General features: G+C 51.5%; 2 protein-coding genes across 3 annotated transcripts in view; both read right to left on the bottom strand.

Moving 5' to 3' along the window:
* Nucleotides 1–35: 35 nt before the first annotated feature.
* NFKB2 (nuclear factor kappa B subunit 2) lies at nt 36–7,841 on the bottom strand. 2 transcript variants are annotated; one of them, XM_081104931.1, is made up of 23 exons: nt 7,758–7,841; nt 6,431–6,523; nt 6,082–6,163; nt 5,713–5,753; nt 5,347–5,445; nt 5,116–5,267; nt 4,774–4,880; nt 4,527–4,685; nt 4,134–4,238; nt 3,920–4,005; nt 3,699–3,837; nt 3,350–3,475; nt 3,013–3,222; nt 2,785–2,926; nt 2,287–2,401; nt 1,984–2,197; nt 1,675–1,844; nt 1,471–1,573; nt 1,204–1,355; nt 1,005–1,074; nt 667–839; nt 418–529; nt 36–318 (listed from the first exon to the last, which is right to left on the bottom strand). In XM_081104931.1, exons 2-23 carry the CDS (start codon nt 6,449–6,451, stop codon nt 197–199), a joined length of 2,700 nt encoding a protein of 899 aa, XP_080961057.1. In that variant the 5' UTR covers nt 6,452–6,523; nt 7,758–7,841; the 3' UTR covers nt 36–196. The 2 variants fall into 2 exon arrangements, with proteins under 2 accessions (XP_080961057.1, XP_080961058.1); XM_081104932.1 differs by lacking the exon at nt 3,350–3,475.
* Nucleotides 7,842–12,792: 4,951 nt separating this feature from the next.
* The window catches only part of GBF1 (golgi brefeldin A resistant guanine nucleotide exchange factor 1), a 125,572-nt gene continuing 115,641 nt past the window's right edge, over nt 12,793–22,723 (bottom strand). The window contains exons 31-41 of the mRNA XM_081104623.1: nt 18,180–18,405; nt 17,516–17,676; nt 17,135–17,387; nt 16,820–17,025; nt 15,850–16,000; nt 15,613–15,743; nt 15,086–15,187; nt 14,699–14,812; nt 14,371–14,551; nt 14,106–14,234; nt 12,793–13,623 (exon numbers count right to left, since the gene is read on the bottom strand). Of these exons, the coding sequence (XP_080960749.1) occupies nt 13,343–13,623; nt 14,106–14,234; nt 14,371–14,551; nt 14,699–14,812; nt 15,086–15,187; nt 15,613–15,743; nt 15,850–16,000; nt 16,820–17,025; nt 17,135–17,387; nt 17,516–17,676; nt 18,180–18,405 (1,935 nt within the window). The 3' untranslated portion in view covers nt 12,793–13,342. The remainder of the gene's footprint in view (nt 13,624–14,105; nt 14,235–14,370; nt 14,552–14,698; nt 14,813–15,085; nt 15,188–15,612; nt 15,744–15,849; nt 16,001–16,819; nt 17,026–17,134; nt 17,388–17,515; nt 17,677–18,179; nt 18,406–22,723) is intronic.

Below are 22,723 nucleotides of genomic sequence, written 5' to 3'. Positions count from 1 at the left end.
AGCTTTGGGCCAGGGTAGGACATGTCACTCAAGGGTGGCTATAACTTAGGGACGGGGCCAGGCCCCCTCCCTTTCCCATGAGAATCCTTTATTTACCCCAACTGAGGGGTGGGCATGGGGTGTTAAATAAGGACTAGAATAGGTGGGGATGCTGTACAGAGGGGCCCAGGAAGGGGGCAGGCAAATGGACAGCAGTTCAGTGCACCTGAGGCTGCGGGTGCCCGTGGCAGAGCCCTCCTGGTGGCTCAGGGGATGGGCCTAGCTGCTCGGCCTCCTGCTCCACTGATTGGCTTCCGTATGCACTGTCCTCTTTCACTTCTGCAGGGGAAGTAGACATAAAGAGGGGAGAGGGGGGAGTTAAGGCCTGAGCTTCCCACCCTCCAGGCCCAGATGATCTTCCAGGTCTGACCCTTTTACCTGTGCTGGGCAATTTGTCTTGGGCCTCGGGACCCCTTAGCAGTCTCACTCCCTCGTCTAGGCCCATGTCAGACAGAGCTTGCAGGAGGCCTGTTAAGTCCCCACCAGCCAGCTGGAGAGAAGGAAGAGGTATGAGAACCTCAGTTACAGTTAGGATGTGGGCTCAGGAGCCCTGGGGCCAAGGAAGCACCTGGGATCTGAGGCTGGGGAAAGGAAGCAGGCATGGAGCAGGGGACCGGCCCGACTGACCTTGTAACTGCGAAGGAGGCTGCCACTGGGCGAGGCTGTCTTTCGATACGTGTCCACCAGACTGCGCAGCCCCAGCCGTTCTGCCAGCTCTGCCCAGCTGCCCTGAGCCCCTGGCCCATCTAGCAGATGCTCCAAGTTCTGCAGGACTGTATCCTCGAGTGGCAGCTCTGGCCCTGAGGGGGACAGACACACAAATGTGTCAGTTACCTCCAGAGTTGGGCACAGACACCACTTCTCTCCCATGGCAATCGGATAGACAAGGCAGACCCTTCAGAGATCTACAGGAGAAGGACCTCTGTGAGCGGGGGCTAGGGCTGGGATGAGTGACGAGATCTCACCTGCGGGGCTGGGCGGGGTCAGGGGCAGTGCCATGGTGTCCTGAGCAGCATTTAGCAGCAAGGTCTTCACCTGGAGAGACAGCCTCGACCTTCACTACTCCCATCCCAGGCGCTGAGCCCAGGTACCAGATACTTTGAACCCCATCCCTAAGCCCAGGCACCCTTTTCCCAGGTACTTCTCCTCCCAGGCTGGCCTCACCTTGGTGCTGCGAGTGAGGTCGATAGGTGTGTGGCCACGGAAGCTGCTTCGGGTGTCCCTCTCAGGCTCCTCAGAATCTGAGTCGCTACCAGAGGTGGGAGGTGAAGGCAGTGGGCACAGGGGCTCCTCGTTCTCTGCATGGATGTCAGCACCTAGGAGAGGGAGGTGCAATGGGAACCCACATTCAGGATTGCGAAGTGGGGAGCGTGGGAGGCACCCCCTTTTCTCCTCCCAATCCTGTTCATATGCCCTGAGGGTGAGACTGACCAGCCTTTAGAAGGAGGCGGGTGAGTGTTGGGGATCCCAGTCCAGCTGCCAGGTGTAGGGGTGTGTTTCCCGCAAAAGTGCGTGCATTCACATTGGCATGGAGCTGTGGAGTGCAAGGGCGTGGTTGATTACAGCACCAATGACTGGCTTTCCCTCTCCCTACATCTTCACCATCCTTGGTCCCTCCATGGCCCTCATTCCTACCTTGGTGACGAGGTGGGTGACCAACCCCAGCTCCTCCATCTCTGTGGCCAGGTGAAGAGCTGTTCGGCCCCCCTGCCGCTCTGCAGCCTCCACTTCAGCCCCGTTGTCCACCAGCAGATCCAGGCACTCGGGGCTGCGGGCATGGACTGCCAGGTGTACTGGGTACAGCCCTAGGGACATAGGACACTCAGCCTGCAGCTGTGGCTCCGACAAGCTGATCTCTACACCTTATGTCCACTCTAGGCACTCATCAGTTACCCTCCCTGACCCCTACCCTTGCCCCTGGTCCAGAGGAGGTGAAGGACTCACCCTCGAAGTCTGGCATGTGCAACAGTTGGGGCACGGCGGGAACCCCACTCCGCAGCAGCGCACCCAGCAGGTCAGGGGCACTGGCACCTGCCCTCAGTGCCAGGTGCACCGCCGAGTCTCCGTGCCGATCAAGCAGTGTCGGGTCTGCGCCCACCTGCAGCAGGAAGCTCACCACGTTGGTCTGCCCGGTGATCACCGCCAGGTGCAAGGGTGTCTGGGGACACAGGCAGAGTGAGCCAGGCCCGCCCCTGGCCTAGACCCCCTTGCTTTCCAACTCAGCCTCCCATCAGTAGGTGCCCTCACCTGGTGCAGGTGGTTGGTGATGTTGACCACACCGAGGTGCCGAGCATGATAGAGGACATGGGCTATCTGCTCGATGACGCCGGTCTGCCCGTGGATAATGGCCAGGTGCAGCGGCCTGGGGGTTGGGGATGGAGACTTCGGTTTAGCAAGCCCAGGCAGTTGGAGCATCCTCTACCCTCACAACCCCACAGCCTCCACAGCCTGCCTTGCTGGGGCCTGTGGAGCCCAGATGTCTCTAAGGGCAATGCAGCACCTGAGCTGAATCCTTCCTGAGCACCGTTTGAGGTAGATAAATACCTTTAACAGTTGACAAAACTGAAGTACAGTATAGAGAGATTAAGTATCTTGAACAGAACTAGTACACAGCGAGCGCGACTTGCAAGCGGGTCTGTTCAACTCCAGAGCACCCCACGACCTTCCACGGGACGCCGAATCCCGATCCCCGACCCTGGAGCCCACCTCCTCACCGCGCCCGCCCCCCGCCCCGCCCCAACCTACGTGTCTCCGTTCTCGTCTTGCGCGGTCAGCAGGTGGCGCTGTCCCGCCAGCAGCGCGCGCGCGTCGGCGGTGACGCCGTAGTCCAGCAGGGCTTGGGCGCTGCGCTGCGCCAGGCTGAACAGGCGCTCGTTGTACTCCCGGGCTGAGGGCGACAGAGGGCGTGGGCGCGGGCGCGGGCTAGGTCCCCCACCCCCAGCGCTCCGACCCCCCGAATTCCGGGGGCTATACCTCGCTGCAGCAGCTCCTGAGCTTGCGGTTTGCGGTGGGGGTTCTCGGGGGGCGCGCTCGGTTCTGCTGCTCCCTCCCGAGCATCCCCGCTAGGTGCCGCATCGGCCATCTGCGCCCCGCCCCCGCCTCCCGGGTAGCAGCCCATCGGGGCTGCACCGGACTGGTAGGGACTGTAGGCCAAGGAGGAAGAGAAAAAGCCGAGGCTGCCACCTGTGAATACAAGCAGTCTGTGGAGAGGAGGCACCAGCCTGAACGCTCCCAGATTACCTCCCACCCAACTTCTCTCCCCTTTACCCCTCGCCCCTCCACCGCCCTTCATGCCACCAGCACCCCTCACCTCCTCCGGCTCCTCCATAACCCCCTGCCGAGCCCCCAGAGCCTCCACCCATGTGGGAGCCACCCCCAAAAGGCTGGGAGAAGGTGGGCAAGGCTTTCCTCCGCTTCCGCTGCACCTCCTCCTTGTCTGCAGAGGGAAATGTGGTGTTAGAACCCCAACTCATGGGCCACTCAAGAGCCTCGTCCCAAGGTTGGTAATGACCCTTCCCGCCAAAGCCCTCTTAGGACCACCTCTTTCTGGGGCCTTCCCCACTCCTAACTTGACTCACGGGCACCCTGATCTCGTTCTTGGGACTTTCCAGCCCAGTCCCAGCCCTCCAGCCCCCTTGGGATCTCCAGCCCTGCTTCACCTTCCACCAGAGGGTAATAGGTGAACTGTTTGGAGTCAGAGACATCTCCCCCACGCTTGCGTTTCAGTTGCAGGAACACAGTTACCGGTCGCTCAATCTTCATCTTGTGATAGGGAGGCGTCCGGAACACAATGGCATACTGGGCCAAAGGAAGACAGACAGTGGCATTGAAGCCTTGGCCTAGATGGGCCCCCACCCCTGGCCAGGGGTCCCTAGGGTACCTGTTTATGAACATCTGTGGGAGAGAAGTCCCCAAAGGCCTGCCATCCATTCTCATCATCTTCGTAGAACCGGACCTCAATGTCATCTACAGGGAAGATTGAAGCTTGGCCACAGCTCCTACTGGAACCTTCAGGGCCATTTTTCCTGAAGTTGCCCTTGCCCCCAATCTTGACACCCAGCATCCTTAGTTCCCAGCATGGGTTCCAGCCTCACCTTTCTGCACCTTGTCACAAAGCAGATAAACCTCATCTCCACCCCGCACGGAGCCAGCTGTCTTGTCCATTCGAGAAATCTTCAGATTTGAGGCCCCAGGAGACTCTATGGGGGTGGGATATCAATTACTTGAGATGATGTAAAAGTTATGGCCCCATTTGTGGAGCCAAGTGCTTTGCATCATTATCTGAACAACCCCAAGAGGAACCACTAGTATCTGCATTTACCCAAGACAGAAACCATACTCAGAGGGGGAATGACTTGCTCAAGATCATTTAGTCATACGTGGCAGGGCCAAGTTCAAACCCAGGCCTGTCTGACTCCACAGCTTGCGGATGCCTCATGGCTCTCTCTGACACCAGGTCTTGCACCCCAGGTAGTCAAGATACTCACTACTGTCGTGGATGGGCTGGGAGATGACAGGCTTTAGGGGCAGTGAGAAGGAGCCATCGCTGGCTCGCAGGAAGGCGGAGAAGCGCAGTCGCACAATGCTCAGATCCATCACCTTCTTCAGCTCCTTGGCCTCCTGCTCTAGCTCCCGCCGCTCGGCCTCTGCACAGTGGGCAGAATGTGACCTCTGGACTCCTCCCCTCTCTCTCCTCCTTTCATGACCACCTCCCAGGACTCCTGCCCACCATACCCGTAAGGCCCTGGGGCCTGGAGCGGAGTCTCTGCCTTTGAAGTTTTTGTATCATAATCTCCATCATGTTCTTCTTGGTCACATGCAGGACACCCAGGTTGTTAAATCTGAGTCGGGGAAGGAGAGTCAGAGGTATTGCAGGTAGTTCTTTCCTCCTGAGCCACCCACCCCACTGCCAGGGCTCAGCCTAGCCTTACTTCCTCTAGGGAGCTTTTCTGGTTTTTACTTGTGACCTTGGGTTCTGGGGCCAACCTAAGTCTCTCCCTAGAGATGGGCTGGGGCCTAGGGCGGGCAGGTAATGAGGGGGCATGCCAGTAGGGGCCAGGGGTAGGGGACACCTACTGGGCAGTCATGTCCTTGGGCCCCACAGACACAGCGCAGACCCCCAGTTCTGAGCACTGCTTGCCCACCAGGCTGTGGGCATGGGCACGAGGCGGGTCACTGTGTGTAACCAGGTCCACCTCGATCTTGGCTGGTCCCTCGTAGTTACAGATCTGTGAGGGTTGAGGGCTGTCAGCAATACCCCTGGACACACTGTCCACTAGCCCACCCTCAGGCACCATCCTTGCTCACCTTGACAGTGGGATAAGTCTTCCGGCCCTTCTCACTGGAGGCACCTGGCAGCCCTCCATGGGAGGGGCCTTCACAGCCATATCGAAATCGGAAGCCTCGCTGAAGGTCCCAGGATAGAGTGACATTGTGACCAGGGAGGACCCCTGCCCCCCCCTAGAGCCAGACATACTCCCTGCCAGCAGTGACCATAATGACTGGTAGTGTCTGCCTGAATCACAACCACATCACTGTGATCAGCAGCAGCCAACCATCCCAACCCTAAGTGGCTTTTGTGGTCAGTGACCCTCCCCAAGACCACCCAGCTACAACTACCCCATTTGCCCCCAAAGCTGAAGCCATTCCCTACCATCCCTTCCATTCACTTACCTGCTTAGGCTGTTCCACGATCACCAGGTAGGGGCCATCAGCTGGGGACAGAGGGGCCTTGCTGATCCAGGATCTCTGAGCTCATCCCCAAGGCAGAAGGCGCTCCCCCCCCCTCCCTCCCTCTAAGACAGAGGTTCTCAACCTGTGGGTCGCGACCCCTTTGGTGGTCGAACAACCCTTTCACAGGGGTCGCCTAAGACCATCCTGCATATCAGATATTTACATTACGATTCATAACAGTAGCAACATTACAGTAATGAAGTAGCAACAAAAATAATGTTATGGTTGGGTCACAACATGAGGAACTGTATTTAAAGGGCCAGAAGGTTGAGAACCACTGCTAAGACAAGGGGAGGTTAAAAGACTTACCTGTCTCTGGGGCAGGCTCCTTGGGCTCCATAATGGAAGGGTTGAACTTGAAATCATCATATTCAATTATGCCATCCAGACCCTGGTTTGAAGACAGACTGGGGTGGCAGCTGATCCTGAGCCACCCCCAGGGCCCTCCACCTCCCAGCTTTCTAAACCCTCAGTAATCACTCCCTCTCCTTCTCATGTCCATAAAAGAGCTCCCATTGGAAGCAGTTTGCAGACAGGCTAACAGGCAGGCTGAAATAATCTGAGGCATTACAGGTGTAAGGGAGCAGAAGGAACACAGGCCGACCGATAGACAAACCGGGGCAGCCGGCCGGCTTTGGGGCCGGGCGGAGTGACTCACTGGGTCGTAGCAGCTCTCCATGTCTCTGGGCTAGGCCCGGTTCTGTCTGGTGGCTCCGGCCGGATTCTGTTTCCCAGAGTTTCAGGCGCCCGCCTTAGGTTAGGAGGAGTGGCGGGGGGAGTGAGAGACAGATCGGGACCCGAGTGCGGGGAGAGGGGGTCCCAGATTAGGGGGAGGGTCGGATCTCCTCCAGCCACCCGTCCGGGTGTGGCGGGGGAGATCCGGTGGAGGGCGAATCGGGAGCTGGGCTGGGCTAGGCCGGGTAAGGGGCAGGAAAGTTAGAACAGCTTAGGAAAGTCCCGAAAATACCAGGGGGAGGCGGGGCCGGAGGGGGCGGGACTGGAAATGACGTACTGACCACGCCCCCGATGCGGGAGGGGCGCCTGATCGGCACCGGCCTTTGGATGCCTGCAGCCTCTGCAGGGAGAGGGGCACCCAGACTCAGGGAAGCCCCCGTGGGGCTAGGCTCCCCTCCTCTCTCCAGGGCAGGTGCCGGGGACTACTGGGTCTTTCAAGACCTGGAGAGGCTCCTAGACGGGGGAGGAGGCCCGCCTCCCGCCCCCTTCGCCTCCCCCACGCTGGAGCAACCTTGGGATTTTCTACCCAAAGGGAGGCCACGGCTGATTCACCCGGGGGCTTTTGGGGGGACATTCCTGCTGTAGGAAGGCCTCCTCCCCGAAGGCCTGTAGGCGGGGGCTCTTCCCAGTGGGGGGCTCCGGGGTTCTGCCCCAGGAACCGGCCTCTTGGGGTGTGGGGGGAGGGAGGAAAGCTGTCTCCTCTTTGGGATGGGCCCTCTCCCCGAAACATCTCGGCAGCGGTTAATTCCCACGCCGCACTTGTTATGGGTGCTCATGCCCCCGCTCCAGTCCTATGGCCCTGTGTGAGGTGTGTGTCTCCATCACAGGTATACAAGTGTTATTTCAGCCCATGTGCTGGCGTGCGTGCAACAGGTGAGCGACCTTAAACTTCTCAGGGTGGATACATGTCTGAGCTTGTCTTGGTATGTAAGGGCACCGGTGGACATATCTTTGAGTTTGTGCGTGAAGGGTATGGGTCCAGGCACCTGAGAACGGGTGAGTATGTTTGCATGTGTACGTGTGTGCGAAGCTGCGCACACGGACGATGCTGTGCACTCGCCGGCATAGGTACGGGTCCGCGTGTCTTTGTACAAGGATGCCGATGTGTGTATCCGGGTGTCTGGTTCGTGTGCGTGCTCTGCGTGTGTGTGCAAATGCCGCTTTCCAGTCCTGGAGCTCCATCAGTCACGGGCCCTCCTCCCGCCCTTCCCGTGTCTCGGCCCCCCAGGGATCTGAACCCGGCCACTCACCGCGGCGGCGGCTTCGGTTCCCGCTCCTCTCCCGGCCCGACCCACCTCGGACCTGTCGCGACACCTCTTCAGTCCCAGGGCTCCAGCGGGGAAAGCCCCTTTTCCGCCCCCGGGAGGGGGGAATTCCCGTGACGTTTCCGTGCGTCACGCCCTATGCCCTTTTTCATTGGCTAAAAGTTTAACTCCGATGCCTACAGCCAATCAGGAGCGACTCTAGCGTGCCCCTTACCGGGGAAATACTCGCGCCGCGCGGGGAGAGGGGAGTGGGGATGGTGGTCAGCTAGGCGCTGTCTCTAGCCGCGGCAGGGGGTGGGGGTGGGGGGCTGGCGGGAGGCGGGGGGGAGGTGTGTGTGTGTGTGTGGCGGGCGTGGTGGCGGGGTAGGGGATATCAACCAGAGGCAGGATTCGGGGAACTAGCGCCATCCCCCGGCCAAGGGTCCCGACTCCGGTCTCCTCACTCACGCAGGCCTGCCTCAAACAGCTGGCAGCGCTGTACTCGGCTTTTGCTGTGCCTAACGCTTGGCTGGGGAACCCCAGGGGGAAGCTGACGGGCCCCAACCCTCTGGTCCCCCGCCCAGAGAGGGGCCCCGCTGCCGGGAAGAATTAGGGGAAGGAAGTTGATCTTGCAGTCGGTTCTAGGGCGCCATCTGGCGGCCTCTCTGGAATTGCAAGGAGATCCAACCATCCTCTCCGATTCTAACTCCTCCCCTGGAAGAGACTCTCCGGACCTAAAACGTGTTCTATAAATGGCAGGTTCACAGCGGGCCAGACTTTCAGACATGACTGAACTCAGGAGTGCCGCGCCTGGAAACGCTTTGCTTATCCGTCCCAGAGACTTGGGTATTAGAATTAAAAAGGTATCCACAATCTTAATAGTTCAAACTTCCTCCGATGCAGGAAATTGCCTTTTATATAGTCCCCAACGTCCGCTTGTACACTTTCGGCAGCAAGGTCAGTGCAAGAGTTCACAAAGTGCAACTCCGAGGCTGGACACCTCTGCTCGGTAGAGACTCTCTCTAGGAATGCCATGAGTACCTCCATTCCTGGAGTCATCCTACCTTGGGCTCAGAGAATACAGGCTGTTTTTTCAGATCTTTTCTGCAACTTTCCCCTAACCTTTTTTTTAAAAAAAATAGATTTCAGAGAGGAAGGGAGAGGGAGGGACAGAAACATCAACGATGACAGAGAATCACTGATCAGCTGCCTCCCGCACACCCCCATTGGGAATCAAGCCCACAACCCAGGCATATGCCCTTAACCAGAATCAAACCCGCCACCCTTCAGTCCGCAGGCAGACGCTCTATCCACTGAGCCAAGCCAGCCAGGGCTCCCCTAACCTTCTTAATAATGGAATTACAGGTATGCACTAGTTCTGCATAAAGGAAGACTATTATGGCTCTTGATTTGGGCTATTTCCTGTTACTTCCTCTTCCTCTTCACCTTGCCCACAAGTGGAATGTGCCAGGTACTATATTAAGGTACTTTACTATAAGTTCTTGTTCGTCCTTCCAACATCCTTAGGAGATAAATATTACCTTACTTTACTGATGAAGAAATTAAGTCTCAGAGAGGCGAAGTAACACAGCTAGAAAGGACAGAGCAAGAATTCAAAGCCAGTCTGTTAACTGTAGGATAAAGCTCTTTCCCCACAAATTCATACAATACATAGAGTGCAGAAAATAGTATAATGAACCCCCATGTTCCCATTAGTCAACTCCAACAATTCACAATGTTGGCCTGGACATTTTAACTGACTCAAGGTTTATTGTCAGTTGCTATAGCCTCATCTAGCTGGGATTAAGAAACTTCTTCATTGTTTGTTCCATTAATTTCCAACCTAATGGTTATTTCTGTTTTTGTTTCTAAAGTGACTTTAAAAATATATATTTCCATTGATTTCAGAGAGGAAGAGATAGATAAAAACATCAATGATGGCCCTATCTGGTTTGGCTCAGTGGACAGAGCGTCGGCATGCGGACTCAAGGGTCCCGGGTTTGATGCCGGCCAGGGGCATGTACCTTGCTTGCGGGCACATACCCAGTAGGGAGTGTGCAGGAGGCAGCTGATCAATGTTTCTCTCTCATCGATGTTTCTGACTCTCTATCCCTCTCCCTTCCTCTCTGTAAAATATCAATAAAATATATATTTTTAAAAAAAGATAAAAAATAAAATATATTTAAAAAACTGTAAACAAACAAAAATCAAAAACAAAAACCCCCATCAATGATGAGAGAGAATAATTGATCGGCTGCCTCCTACATGCCCCACACTGGAGATAGAGCCCACAAACCCAGGCATGTGCCCTAAATGGGAATCGAATCGTCATCTCCTGGTTCACAGGTCAATACTCAACCACTGAACCATGCTGGCCAGGCTATCTCTGTTTTTGTCTGCAGCCCTAGGACCTGGCCCAAAGCAGAGACACCATAAACTCATTCTATTCATTCACCAATAAATAGTGAGGACATACTTTAGAAAACAATGTCCTTGTTTGAAGATAAAAATCAAATGGAGAAATGTCAGTTGGTGGGTGATAAGTGCTATGGAGAAAAAGTAGGTAAGGGGGCAAAGAGTGATAAAAGTTTTATATGTGGCAGGCAGGGAAGGCTTCTCTGATAACATTTGAAAAGTGACTTGAAAAAAGTGGACTGAGTTATATGGATATCTGGGGGAAGAACATTCCAGGTGCAGGGATTAGCAGTGTACAGGTCTGATATGAATGTGTTTGGCGTATCTGAAGCATAGTAAGAAAATTAGGTAGGTGGGATAAAGAACTTTTTATTTATTCTGAATGAGATGGAAAGCCAGGTTTTAAGCAATGGAGTGAAAATGGGTTTTAAAAAGATCCATTTGGTTTCAATGTGGAGAGAATAGAGATCATGGAACTAGAAAACAGGAGGGTGACCAGTGGTGGCTGAGGAATTGGATGTAGAATATGAGAAAAGAGGGGTCAGTTTGGCATAAGAACCTAGAAGAATGGAGCTGTCCTTTAGTGATGGGGCAGACTGGGGGAGGAGCAGATTTGTGGGGACTGGGGGTAATCAAGAGTTTTTCCTTTTAAGTTTGTTATGTTTGAAAGCCAGTGAGGCATGCAAGTGGAAATGAAAGGGGTAGTTGGACATAGTGTAATGGATGGTATTTAAAGTCTTGAAAGTGAACAACATTATCCAGTGACTGAGTATAGAGAAAGGACTTGAGAAGCTCTGGGGCATTCTACTAGTAATGTTCAGAGGCTGGAGATGAGGAGTCAACAAAGGAAATTAAAAAGGCATGGCCAATGAGATAGGGGAGAACCAAGAAAATAGTGTCTCAGAAGCTTGAGTGAAGAATATTTCAAGGAGGGGGTGTTCACTTGAACTAAAGTTCCTTCTCTGCAACTGAGGCCCAGGGCTGAGGGGTTCTGCTTCTCAAGGCCATTCATCTCCCAAAGCAGTGAGCCCTAAGCAAAGGTAAATACCCAAGTGCTGGGATAGCCACATTTTCTGTTGTTTCTAGGATTTTTTGGTGTGTGTGTGTGTGTGTGTGTGTGCGCGCCCATTGGTACTAATTCTGTACAGTTAGGGGTACTGACACCCCCATAGTCAAAAATTCATGTATAACTTTTGACTCTCCCCCAAAACTCATGCAAGCTTCTAAAGGCAGAGCTTGTGGGTAGGGCTCAGATGGTAGAACAGAGACAGCATAACTGTTACCAAGCCAAGAGCCTTAGTGTCTACCTGACTGTAGATCCTGGTTTTTCTGCACTCATACAGAAAAGTGCAGCCATACTCCTGATTTTCCCATGGGCAGGGTGGGAAACCAAGGATAGTCTGGACTACTTGGGGAAGAAGGAAGGGAAGAGGTAGAAACTAGTATAGGAGTTTCAGGTCTCATGTTAGTATTTTTCCACATCAGGCTAATCCCATTTCCAAGGCACCCCCTTCTATACCCGAGGGAGGCACTTACAGAGGTTCAGACTCCCAGGAACATCTACGTGGTGGTGCTGAGCAAAGGGAAGCCCCAGATGCTAAATGATCACATAGTCAGCTGGGCCCAAATGAAGAGGGTGAGTGTCCCTAACTCTTTCTGAGGGGGTCAGCTGGTAGTTCAATAGGGTACCACTCCTAGAGGGGGAGGGACCATTATGGAGGAGGAAACCATGATGATGTAGATGCTTCACTTGGGAAAGCTTAATACATAGTATTCTGCATCCTGCCCATAGTACCTAAGCTTTGCAGGGGCTACACAGCCTGCCTCATTCACACACCCACCTGTCTTACCCTGATGCAAAGGGAAGGAGGAGGGGTTCTCCAATCATGCTTCAGTGATTGGGATGGATGGAGGCTGTGGGGTGGAAGAAATGGTCCCTCCTCAATTTTGGAGCAAAATGAATGTCCCTGTGCCCACATACACATGATCATAGCTATGGGCAAGATGGCCCCCTCATATGCCCATAGGCTCCTTTTGCTCCTGGACCATGAGGCACATTAGAAGGAAAACTTCTGAATAACTACAGCTCAGCTCTGGTTTCCCTTTGACCTCAGTCTATGTTATCTCAGGTGTCTTCCTTGGAGCAGTTAGGGAAGAGGACAACTGCCCAAACCCCTGGCACATCCCTGCTGGCAAAGGTGCACTGCTGTGCTGATGGTGGTCATCGGGCAGCGGAAAAGGAATCCTGACCTCAGTCCTGCCATCTGGCTGGCTTTTGGCCTGTGGCCACATGGACCAGACTGTTGGTAGGTTCAGTGTCACTTCTGTTCATGCAAGGACTAAGCCAGCCGTGGGCAAACTACGGCCTGCGGGCCAGATCCGGCCCATTTGAAATGAATAAAACTAAAAAAAAAAAAGACCGTACCCTTTTATGTAATGATGTTTCTTTGAATTTATATTAGTTCACACAAACACTCCATCCATGCTTTTGTTCCGGCCCTCCGGTCCAGTTTAAGAACCCATTGTGGCCCTTGAGTCAAAAAGTTTGCCCACCCCTGGTCTAAGCCCTGGGTATTCTAAGAACATGGTGCCCACAAGTTCAAGAAGGAAACCAGAGGGAAAGGCATTAATGGTACTAAGACATTTATTACATCATAAAAAGTCCACTGTTGTCGTTTTTCCATATGTACATGTTCCTGTGGGCAGTCCCCCTGTCCAGCCCCATCTGCCCACCCTCAATGCCAATCAGCTCTCCAAACTCAACAACAAATTAATAAAAGAGGAAGAACTGAATGAGGTGGCCCAGGGCTGATGGGAGTGGGGATGGGAGAGGGAAACAAAGTGCAGAGTGGTTAGCTTGGCTCTCAATGCCTAACCATGGGCAGGAGGGACACAAGGGCAGGCACTGCAGGGCTGGCACAGTGATGCCTCCCCAGAGCTACCAGGCTGCAGGTGATACCTGAGTGTGCTCCCAGGTTGGACCCCCAAGAATGGAGAGCAGAGGAGGAAGGTCCTGCAGCCTGATTGTGGGTCCCAGGAAGGGCTAGAAAAATTCTGTTTTTTAGGTCCCCATACAAGTAGCAGCGAGAGCAGCTCGAGTTGGGCCTGAAGAGTGTGGCCCCTGGGACAGCTGGAAGGGGGACCAGGGACAGGTCCTGATCTCTGAGGGGCCTATTTTAGTTAACCTCAGAGGTGGGCATGGGGTCTGTGGGGCGAGGTGTGGCCAGGAGGGGCACTGGTGAGGTGGCTTCAATGAGAGCAGGGTTGAGGATGATGGGCAGAGTCATGGGTGGCACACCCACCTGCAGTGGGGAGGCCAAGGGCTGCAGGATCAGTGGGGGCTGAGCCAGGGGCAGAGGCCCATCTGGGGTAGGGCTCAGCCTGCTGGGGCTAGATGCCACTGGTGATCCAGGGGAGCTGCTGTTGCCAGGTCGGGGGCCCTCGGACTTCTCAAAGTCTATAGTGAGAGTCAAAGTCAAAGGTGGCTGCAGTCAAACTCCCTCATACCCATCTTTGCTCCTCCCCATTCCTGTGAGCAAAATGACCCCTCCCAGGCTAAATAGTTGGGAGTCTCCCCCTGAAACTCATTCCAATGCCCAGCTACCTTATCTCTGTCCTCTACCTCCTTTGCTATACTTCTAGTTAGGTTAATTTTGGTCTGGTCTTTATTAGAATCCCTGAAGGGCAACCTTTGCATATTCTCCAAGTCCCAGACCCAGCTTTCTCTACCCAAGCCTGAAAATCTCAAGCAGCTAGCTCTATTATAGCTTATTTGATCCTGCCATTTCTGATAGGAGAGCAGGCAAACAGGATTCTCAGGGTCTCCCCTACCCCTGGCTCACAGCCCATGCTCAGCAGCAATCTCAAGCTACCCTGGGCCTGCTCTTAGGCCTCCTCTTTCCTGCTCAACACCCAGCAGGCTGGCCTAGAGGAACTCACCACAGGCTCCCAATTCAGAGGGCATCTCTGGGAGAAGTGGATGGCCAGGTGTTCTGGTGTCCCCAGCAGTAGGTGTCAGGTGGGCTGAAGGTAGAGGTTTTTGGGCATGAGGCTCCATAGGCATGGGGTCTGAGGTGGACAAAGAATCCAGATGGCAGCTCTTAGAATTTCATGCCCTGACTACCCACCAGTCTTCCCACCCACCTACAGCACAGAGAACTACTGAGCTCCAGACTTTCTGATGAAGTTGGGCTGAGCCCCCTACCCTGGATGACAGTCTGCTTGAAGAGTTCATCTCGTAGGTGGGGCAGAAAACAGTCGATGCGCTCCCAGGTAATCTCCCAGAGGGCTGAGGGGCTGCCTCCTCGGGCATCTGCACTGTGGAAAATCTCCGCTGTGTCCATCACCAGAAGCATGTTCTTCAGAGACTCAGGGATGGCCTCTGACTACAGGTGGCAGTGGGACCATGAGAACAGAAAAGAGGGCATGGGAGAATATGGTAAGGAGGTAGCCACCAAGGGGGGAAACAGTAAGTCTTCCCGGCAGGTGGGAGAGGAAGCAGGCAGCAGGAGTCAGGCTGAGGTAGAACATACCAGTAAGTCACTGGAGCCTGCATGCATGTACTTGTCCATGAAGTCCAAGATGGTCAGCCAGAGGGCCGCAAAGGTAGAGAGTGACAGCAGTGGAGACAGGTGCTGCAGGAAGACCTATGGCCCGCCAGCCCCTTTCAGCGGAGAGTAGGGTAGGGGCCTTCTATACCCTTCTCCAAGGCTGGGAGGCAAGCCTGTCCTATCTTGCATGGGAATCTTAGGTTAGAAATGCCTCTGAATTCCAGAAATGTCCCAGGTCCCTAAGTCCCACTGAGTCTCCACAGCTTGGGTCCTGAGCACCTACATTGCATCTCTAGATCCTACCAGAAGCCTTGGCTTCCCTCCTTGTGAAGAGGCAGGAGAGTGGGTGGGTGAGAGTGGGAGCAATACCTTAGAGAGCAGTGTGGAAGCCCTCATCCGGGTCTCTTCCATCCCACCCACATCTGCAGGGCTGATGTTCTCCAAGAGCTTGGTCAGTAGAGGAAACAGCACCTGGTAGGTAAACAGCCAACATCTCCTAGCAAGGTCAGTGGGCAGCCTTGTCCCAAGGAAGCCAGGGGCTGGGGTGGATGAGTATTGAGCAGAAGGGGAAGGTCTGATGCAGACTGAGGATTGACATTGGGCTCTTCAGGCTGCCTTGTTCTCCTTATCTTAAGGATTTGAACTTTACCTTAAGACTAGAGGGAAGTCTGCCTGGCTGGTGTGGCTCAGCGGCTGAGCATCAATCCAGGAACCAAGAGGTTGCCAGTTTGATTCCCAGTTAGGGCACATGCCCAGGGTGTGGGCTTGATCCCCAGGAGGAGTGTGTGTAGGAGGCAGCTGATCAATGTTTCTATCTTTCTATCCCTCTCCCCCTCTCTCTAAAAACCAATAAAAACATTAAAAAAAAAAAAAAAGAGATGAGAGGGAAGTCCTACCTTGTTAAAGCAGGACTCCCATTCCAGGGCATCTAGCTTTTGCAGATCATGTACCAGTAGTGCTCGTTGCAGATAAGTCAGTGCCTGCATCCGCACCTGGCGCCGGGCATCACAGCATAGGCAGGCAATGCCTGAGAGCGAGAACAGGCTCAGGATCCTTCAGGCATCCTGATCCTGGAACTTCCCAAGCTCCAAGTCCACCTCTGCCCCTGCCCAGCCTGCTCCCCCCAAGTTTACCCTGCAGTAAGGGGCACCAGCAGTGGGCCCAGAGGGTGCGCGAATCCGCTTCGATCTTCTGGCCACTTGTCTCCAGGTGGCGCTGCTCCTCTGCCCATGAGCTGTAGATAGAGGCTGCCCGAATGTGCAGGGTATGCATCAGGTCTAGCAACTGGGGTCACAGGAGGGGCAGGACATGAGTGGGGTTAGGTCTGGTCAAATCCCCCACCCACTACTGTCCCTGACTGAGTCCTCAAGGGATCCCCTAGTACCAGTCACACCATACTTCAACCCTCTCACTGCTCCCTTCTCGACTTTATGAGCTAGTTGTCCTGTCCTGGCCAGTGTTTCCCAAAGTTGAGTATTAGTCCTAGTAAAAAAGACTTGAGGAGGGGCGTGGACTAAGTATTTAATAACACTGAATTACACAGTGATATATACACTTTCTTTTCAATTCTCTTTCACACCTGGTAATACATAAAACCTTATTATGTTATTTTAAAAACAGAAAGCATACATCAGGTTTGGAGGCTTTGATGGGTAATAGTATCTGGCTAGATTTAATAATTTGTTTTAATCATTTTTCTAAGGCAATTAGTTTCCATTTAGTTAGTGATATAAATTCTGCTCATAAAAAAATTTTATATGCCTTGAATAGACAGAATAACTCTGGAAGGATAGACAAGAAACTGGTGGCAGTAGTTGCCTCTAGTGAGAACTTATTGCTAGGGACAGAAATGGAATGGGGCTTACTTTTATCTGTTTACCCTTTTGTACCATTTGAACTTTGTACCACGTGCATGTATTACCTATTCAAAAAATAAACCTTAGTTTAAATATTAAGCAAACAAGGACTTACAGGTGGGAACACTGTAGAGGTGGTGGCTGAGGACCTCAGCCCTTCCTTTCAGTCCTGCCTGTCCCTGGTCCCATCCACACTCCCAAAGTCAGGTGCAGGGAGAGAAGAGGAAGTAAAGGGTGCCATACTTACGTCCTGACTGACCTGTAAAGACACCGTATGGTAGCTGACAGGCACGCCTTCATCCTCATCGTCATCACTATGCCCTCCCCGAGTGGCATGTTGGCTAGACGTTCGAGGCCGTCGAAGCACTGAGCCCTCCTTGGATTTCTTCTTGAAGCGGTTCCCTTTGCTGTCATATTTGTGACTCTTGCTACGTTTCTCTTGGGACTTGCACCCTGAGCAGAGTCAGATCCAGGTCACATTTCCACATCCATGGGCACATATCCCTGTCCCCCGTATATTCACATGGCTACTCCCCAACTGCCCCTTTGTCAGTTGACCCACCACCATTAAGACTGGCTTCGACAAAGATGCGGAGAGTCTTGACACAGAGCTCAAAGTTGTCAGGTGTGATGTGGGCAGCGTCACGCACGATGAAAGACAGTGATTCCACACACTTAAGCAGAGACTTAGTGTCATGAGGTCCGAGGTCCAGCCCCACTGTTAGACTGTACTGATTGACCAGGGGTGAAGGGCCTGGTCGGCTGGACCCAGTCCCAAGCCCTGGCTTGGAGTTATCGATGTCATCCTTCCCCACCTGTAAAGTACACAGAGGAGCTGGGAACCCAGGCTTGAACCAGATCTTCCCCTGGATGTCCTCTCAGAGGACTAGGAATCTTTCCCACAGGCCAAGGAGGGAAGTCTCATCTGCTGTCCAACACTTACCACTAACCAACCGCTGTTGACCACGTCAGCATCTGTGGCTGATCGGTGGATCTTGCCAGGCCTGCCATGGTCAGCGTAGACCTCTGAGTCAGAAGTGTATCCTCGGTCCAGACTCGTATCATTTTGATGGTAGGATGGGAGTTCACTGTCTGATTGGGCCCCTGAGCCGGCAGGGAGAAAGGCAGAGTCAAAGTGAGGATGGGGGACACTGGGTTGAGGGAATCATTTCAGCTCTCTGAAGAAAGGCGCCGAAGCCTGGCTTCTCTTTCTTGGTCTGGTTTAGTTTCAGCCTGTCACCACAGGGCTAAAGGATGGTCTGGACAGCTTCTCTCTTGACCAAATAGGGCAGCAGGCTAATTTGGGTTCCTGATGGCATCTAGGAGCAGCTGTCAGGGGAGGGAGGTGGCAGTTTCTCACAGTTCTTGATAAACCAGTCCTCAGGACAGCAGTAAGCCTGGCTTCAGAGCCTTCTCTGCTGCCTACTTGCCTTCATGCTGTTTAACTTGAGGAGAGGCCAGCTGGTATAGGAAATTCTGGGAGCAGATGGCAGAAGCCATGAGTATTTAATCTGCTGAATATAATAACCTGTTTTGTTTTCCTGTACCAACCTCTGGGGCCATAATGGTTTATCTGCCAGTGTGGGTCTCTCTGGGAAAGGGCTTACCAGCATCAGGTGCATCGGCCCTGGTGGTGGCCTGCAGGGCAGCTGGTGGCTTCACGCCTGAGCCAATGCACTCCAGCAGCGTGAAGAGGGTGGCCCAGTCATCACCTGAGTGAATGTTGGCTGCGTTGGTCTTAAGGAGTTCATGGAGCCCAAAGGCTACCTGATGACTGACTCGGGACAGCACGCTGGGCTTCATTAGTAGCAAGATGCGCAGGGAGAGCAATACCTGGGTTGGGGTGGGAAGTGGGAAGTGGAACACAACTTCTTGGCTACTCTCCTTTCCCACCAGTCTTCTTAGGCCAGTAAGGACAGTTTGACTAGGACCCAACTTAGGATATAGCTGCTGGTCTTTCCTTTTTAAATTAAAATATTTACTGTGCCGAAACCGGTTTGGCTCAGTGGGTAGAGCGTCGGCCTGCGGACTGAAGGGTCCCAGGTTCGATTCCGGTCAAGGGCATGTACCTGGGTTGCGGGCACATCCCCAGTAGGAGATGTGCAGGAGGCAGCTGATTGATGTTTCTCTCATCATCAATGTTTCTAACTATCTCTCTCCCTTCCTCTCTGTAAAAAAATCAATAAAATATATTTAAAAAATATATTTACTGAGATAATTATAGGTTGATATGTATTATAGGTAAGAAATAATACAAAGAGATCCCTTACACACTTTGTCCAGTTTGCCCCAATGGCAATATTATGCAAAGCTATGGTATAATCATAACCAGAATACTGACATTGATATAATCCACTGATTTATTCAGATTTCCTCTGTTTTACTTCTACTCAAGTTGTGTGTATTAAATTCTACACAATTTAGTCACCTGTGTAGGTTTGTATCCACCACTAGTAAAGATGCTGAACAGTTCCAACACCACAGGATCCCTTATGTTACCCCTTATAGTCACACCTGCCTCTTTCCTGTGCTCATCCCTAACCTCTGGCAATCTGTCTACAACAGTGATGGCGAACCTTTTGAGCTCGGCGTGTCAGCATTTTGAAAAACCCTAACTTAACTCTGGTGCCGTGTCACATATGGAATTTTTTTTTTTTTTTTTGCAGGGCCCACATTTCACATTTTATTGCACTTTTCCCACAATCACTGAGTCCTCCTGGGCTGTGCCCAGGGCTCCGGAGTGGAAATTTTTTGATATTTGCAACCATAGTAAAACAAAGACTTATATTTTTGATATTTATTTTATATATTTAAATGCCATTTAACAAAGAAAAAATCAACCAAAAAAATGAGTTTGCATGTCACCTCTGACACACGTGTCATAGGTTTGCCATCACTGGTCTACAACTTTTAAAACTATGTCATCTCAAAATTTATATAAATGGCCCGGCTGGTGTGGCTCGTGTGGCTCAGTGGTTGACCCATGAACCAGGAGGTCATGGTTTGATTCCTGGTTAGGGCACATGCCCAGGTTGTGGGCTGGATCCCCAGTAGGGGGCATGCAGGAGGCAGCTGATCAATGATTCCCTCTCATCATTGATGGTTTATAAAAAAAATATATTTTATTGATTTTTTACAGTGAAGAAGGGAGAGGGATAGAGAGTCAGAAACATTGATGAGAGAGATCGATCAGCTGCCTCCTTCACTCCCCCCAGTGGGGATGTGCCTGCAACCAAGATACATGCCCTTGACCAGAATTGAACCTGGGACTCTTCAGTCCGCAGGCCAGGCCGACGCTCTATCCACTGAGCCAAACCGGTTTGGCATCATTGATGTTTTTATCTATCTCCCTTTCCCTTCCTCTCTCTGAAAAAAAACAAAAAAAACAAATAACCAAAACAAACCCCACAGAAACTTTAAAAAAATAAAGATGTGCTTTTAAAAAATTTATATAAATGGAATTATATAGTTTATAACTTTATGGGATTGGCATTTTTCACTCAGCGTAATTCCAAGTTGTTGCATGTATCAATAGCTTGTTGCTTTTACTTGCTGAATAGTAAGTACTCCATGGTATGTATGAACTACAGTTTATTCACCTGTTGAAAATCATCTAAGCTGATTCCAATTTTTGGCTATTACAATGAAAAATTATATGAATGTTCATCTACAGATTTTTATAAGAAAGTAAATTTTCATTTTTTGGGGATAAATGCCCAAGAATGCAATTGCTGGACTGTGTGGTAATTGGACATTTAATTTTAGAAGAACCTGCCAACAGAGTAGCTATACCATGTCACATTCCCACCAGCAATGCATGAGTGACCCACATCCTTGCCAGCACTTGATATTTTTACTTTAGCCATTATGATATATGTATATGATATCTCATCGCAACTTTAATATGTGATTTGCAAACATATGTTCCTTGTTTTTTCATCCTTTTCACAGGGCTATCATAGAGAACTTTTTAGTACTGATAAAATCTAATTTATCATTTTTTCCTTTTATGGGTTTTTCTTTTGGTGTTAAGACTAAGAACTCTTTGCCTAGCTCCTGAAGATATCCACTTACGTTTCTCCCTAAAGGTTTGATATTTTACATTTAAATCTTTGATCTGGGGAGAACCAAGATGGCGGCATAGGTTAACGCCGGAGTTTGCTGCTTTGAACAACTACTTCAAAAGTGAAACCAGAAAACGGAAGGGACATCACCCAGAACCACAGGAACGCTGGCTGAGTGGAGGTCCTACAACTAGGAGGAAAGAGAAACGCATACGGACACTCAGAGGAGGCGCAGTGCTGAAGTCAAATTCTGAGGTGTGGAGTGAGTGGAGCGGGCTGGCGGCGGAGGGCGCGGTTGGCGTTTTCAATCGGGAGGGAGTTGCAGACTCTGAGCTCCAGATACAGGCGAGTCTTTAGGGACCCAGACTCAAACGGGAGAAGTGGGACTGTCTGGCTTCGGTCAGAGCGAGTGCAGCTTTCTCTCCGAGGTTTGCAGCCATTGCTGGGACTCAGAGAGGCAGAGTCCCTGAGGACAGGACTGAGAGCCGCCATAACTGCTCTCTCCGGCCCACCCTATTGATCCTGTGTGACCCGCCCCGCCCAAGCCCTGCACAGAGGCATTTGCCGGATAGCCTCAGGCAAAGGCTAGATTAGCACCTCCCTAGAGGACAGAAGTTCTCTCACTGCAGACACAGCTGATTCTCATAGCCACTTGGCCTGGAGGTCAAATCCTCCCTGGTATTAGCTACAGCAATCAAGGTTTAACTATAAGACTGCGCACAAAGACCACTAGGGGGTGCACCAAGGAAGCATAACAAAATGCGGAGACAAAGAAACAGGACAAAATTGTCAATGGAAGATATAGAGTTCAGAACCACACTTTTAAGGTCTCTCAAGAACTGTTTAGAAGCCGCCGATAAACTTAATGAGATCTACAAGAAAACTAATGAGACCCTCGATCTTATATTGGGGAACCACCTAGAAATTAAGCATACACGGACTGAAATAACGAATATTATACAGACTCCCGACAGCAGACCAGAGAAGCGCAAGAATCAAGTCAATGATTTGAAATGCGAGGAAGCAAAAAACACCCAACTGGAAAAGCAAAATGAAAAAAGAATCCAAAAATGCGAGGATAGTGTAAGGAGCCTCTGGGACAGCTTCAAGCGTACCAACATCAGAATTATAGGGGTGCCAGAAGATGAGAGAGAGCAAGATATTGAAAACCTATTTGAAGAAATAATGACAGAAAACTTCCCCCACCTGGTGAAAGAAATGGACTTACAGGTCCAAGAAGCACGGAGAACCCCAAACAAAAGGAATCCAAAGAGGACCACACCAAGACACATCATAATTAAAATGCCAAGAGCAAAAGATAAAGAGAGAATCTTAAAAAGAGCAAGAGAAAGAAACTCAGTTACCTACAAGGGAATACCCATACGACTGTCAGCTGATTTCTCAACAGAAACTTTGCAGGCCAGAAGGGAGTGGCAAGAAATATTCAAAGTGATGAATACCAAGAACCTACAACCAAGATTACTTTATCCAGCAAAGCTATCATTCAGAATTGAAGGTCAGATAAAGTGCTTCACAGATAAGGAAAAGCTAAAGGAGTTCATCACCACCAAACCAGGATTATATGAAATGCTGAAAGGTATCCTTTAAGAAGAGGAAGAGGAAGAAAAAGGTAAAGATACAAATTATGAACAACAAATATGCATCTATCAACAAGTGAATCTAAGAATCAAGTGAATAAATAATCTGATGAACAGAATGAACTGTTGATTATAATAGAATCAGGGACATAGAAAGGGGATGGACTGACTATTCTTGGGGGGGAAAGGGGTGTGGGAGATGCGGGAAGAGACTGGACAAAAATCGTGCACCTATGGATGAGGACAGTGGGTGGGGAGTGAAGGCGGAGGGTGGGGCGGGAACTGGGAGGAGGGGAGTTATGGGGGGGGGGGAAAGAGGAACAAATGTAATAATCTGAACAATAAAGATTTAATTAAAAGGAAAAAAAAAAAAAGAAGGCAAAGTTTAAAAAAAAAATCTTTGATCTATTTTGAGTTAAATTTTGTATAAGATATGAAGCTTCTCCACTATGGATTTCAATTGCTTTGGCAATTGAAAAAGTTATCCTT

Source organism: Myotis nattereri, assembly GCF_964212035.1.
Source record: "Myotis nattereri genome assembly, chromosome: 13".
Taxonomy (NCBI): domain Eukaryota; kingdom Metazoa; phylum Chordata; class Mammalia; order Chiroptera; family Vespertilionidae; genus Myotis; species Myotis nattereri.
Note: the sequence above shows the minus strand (reverse complement) of the source record. Positions and strands in the feature narration are given on the sequence as shown.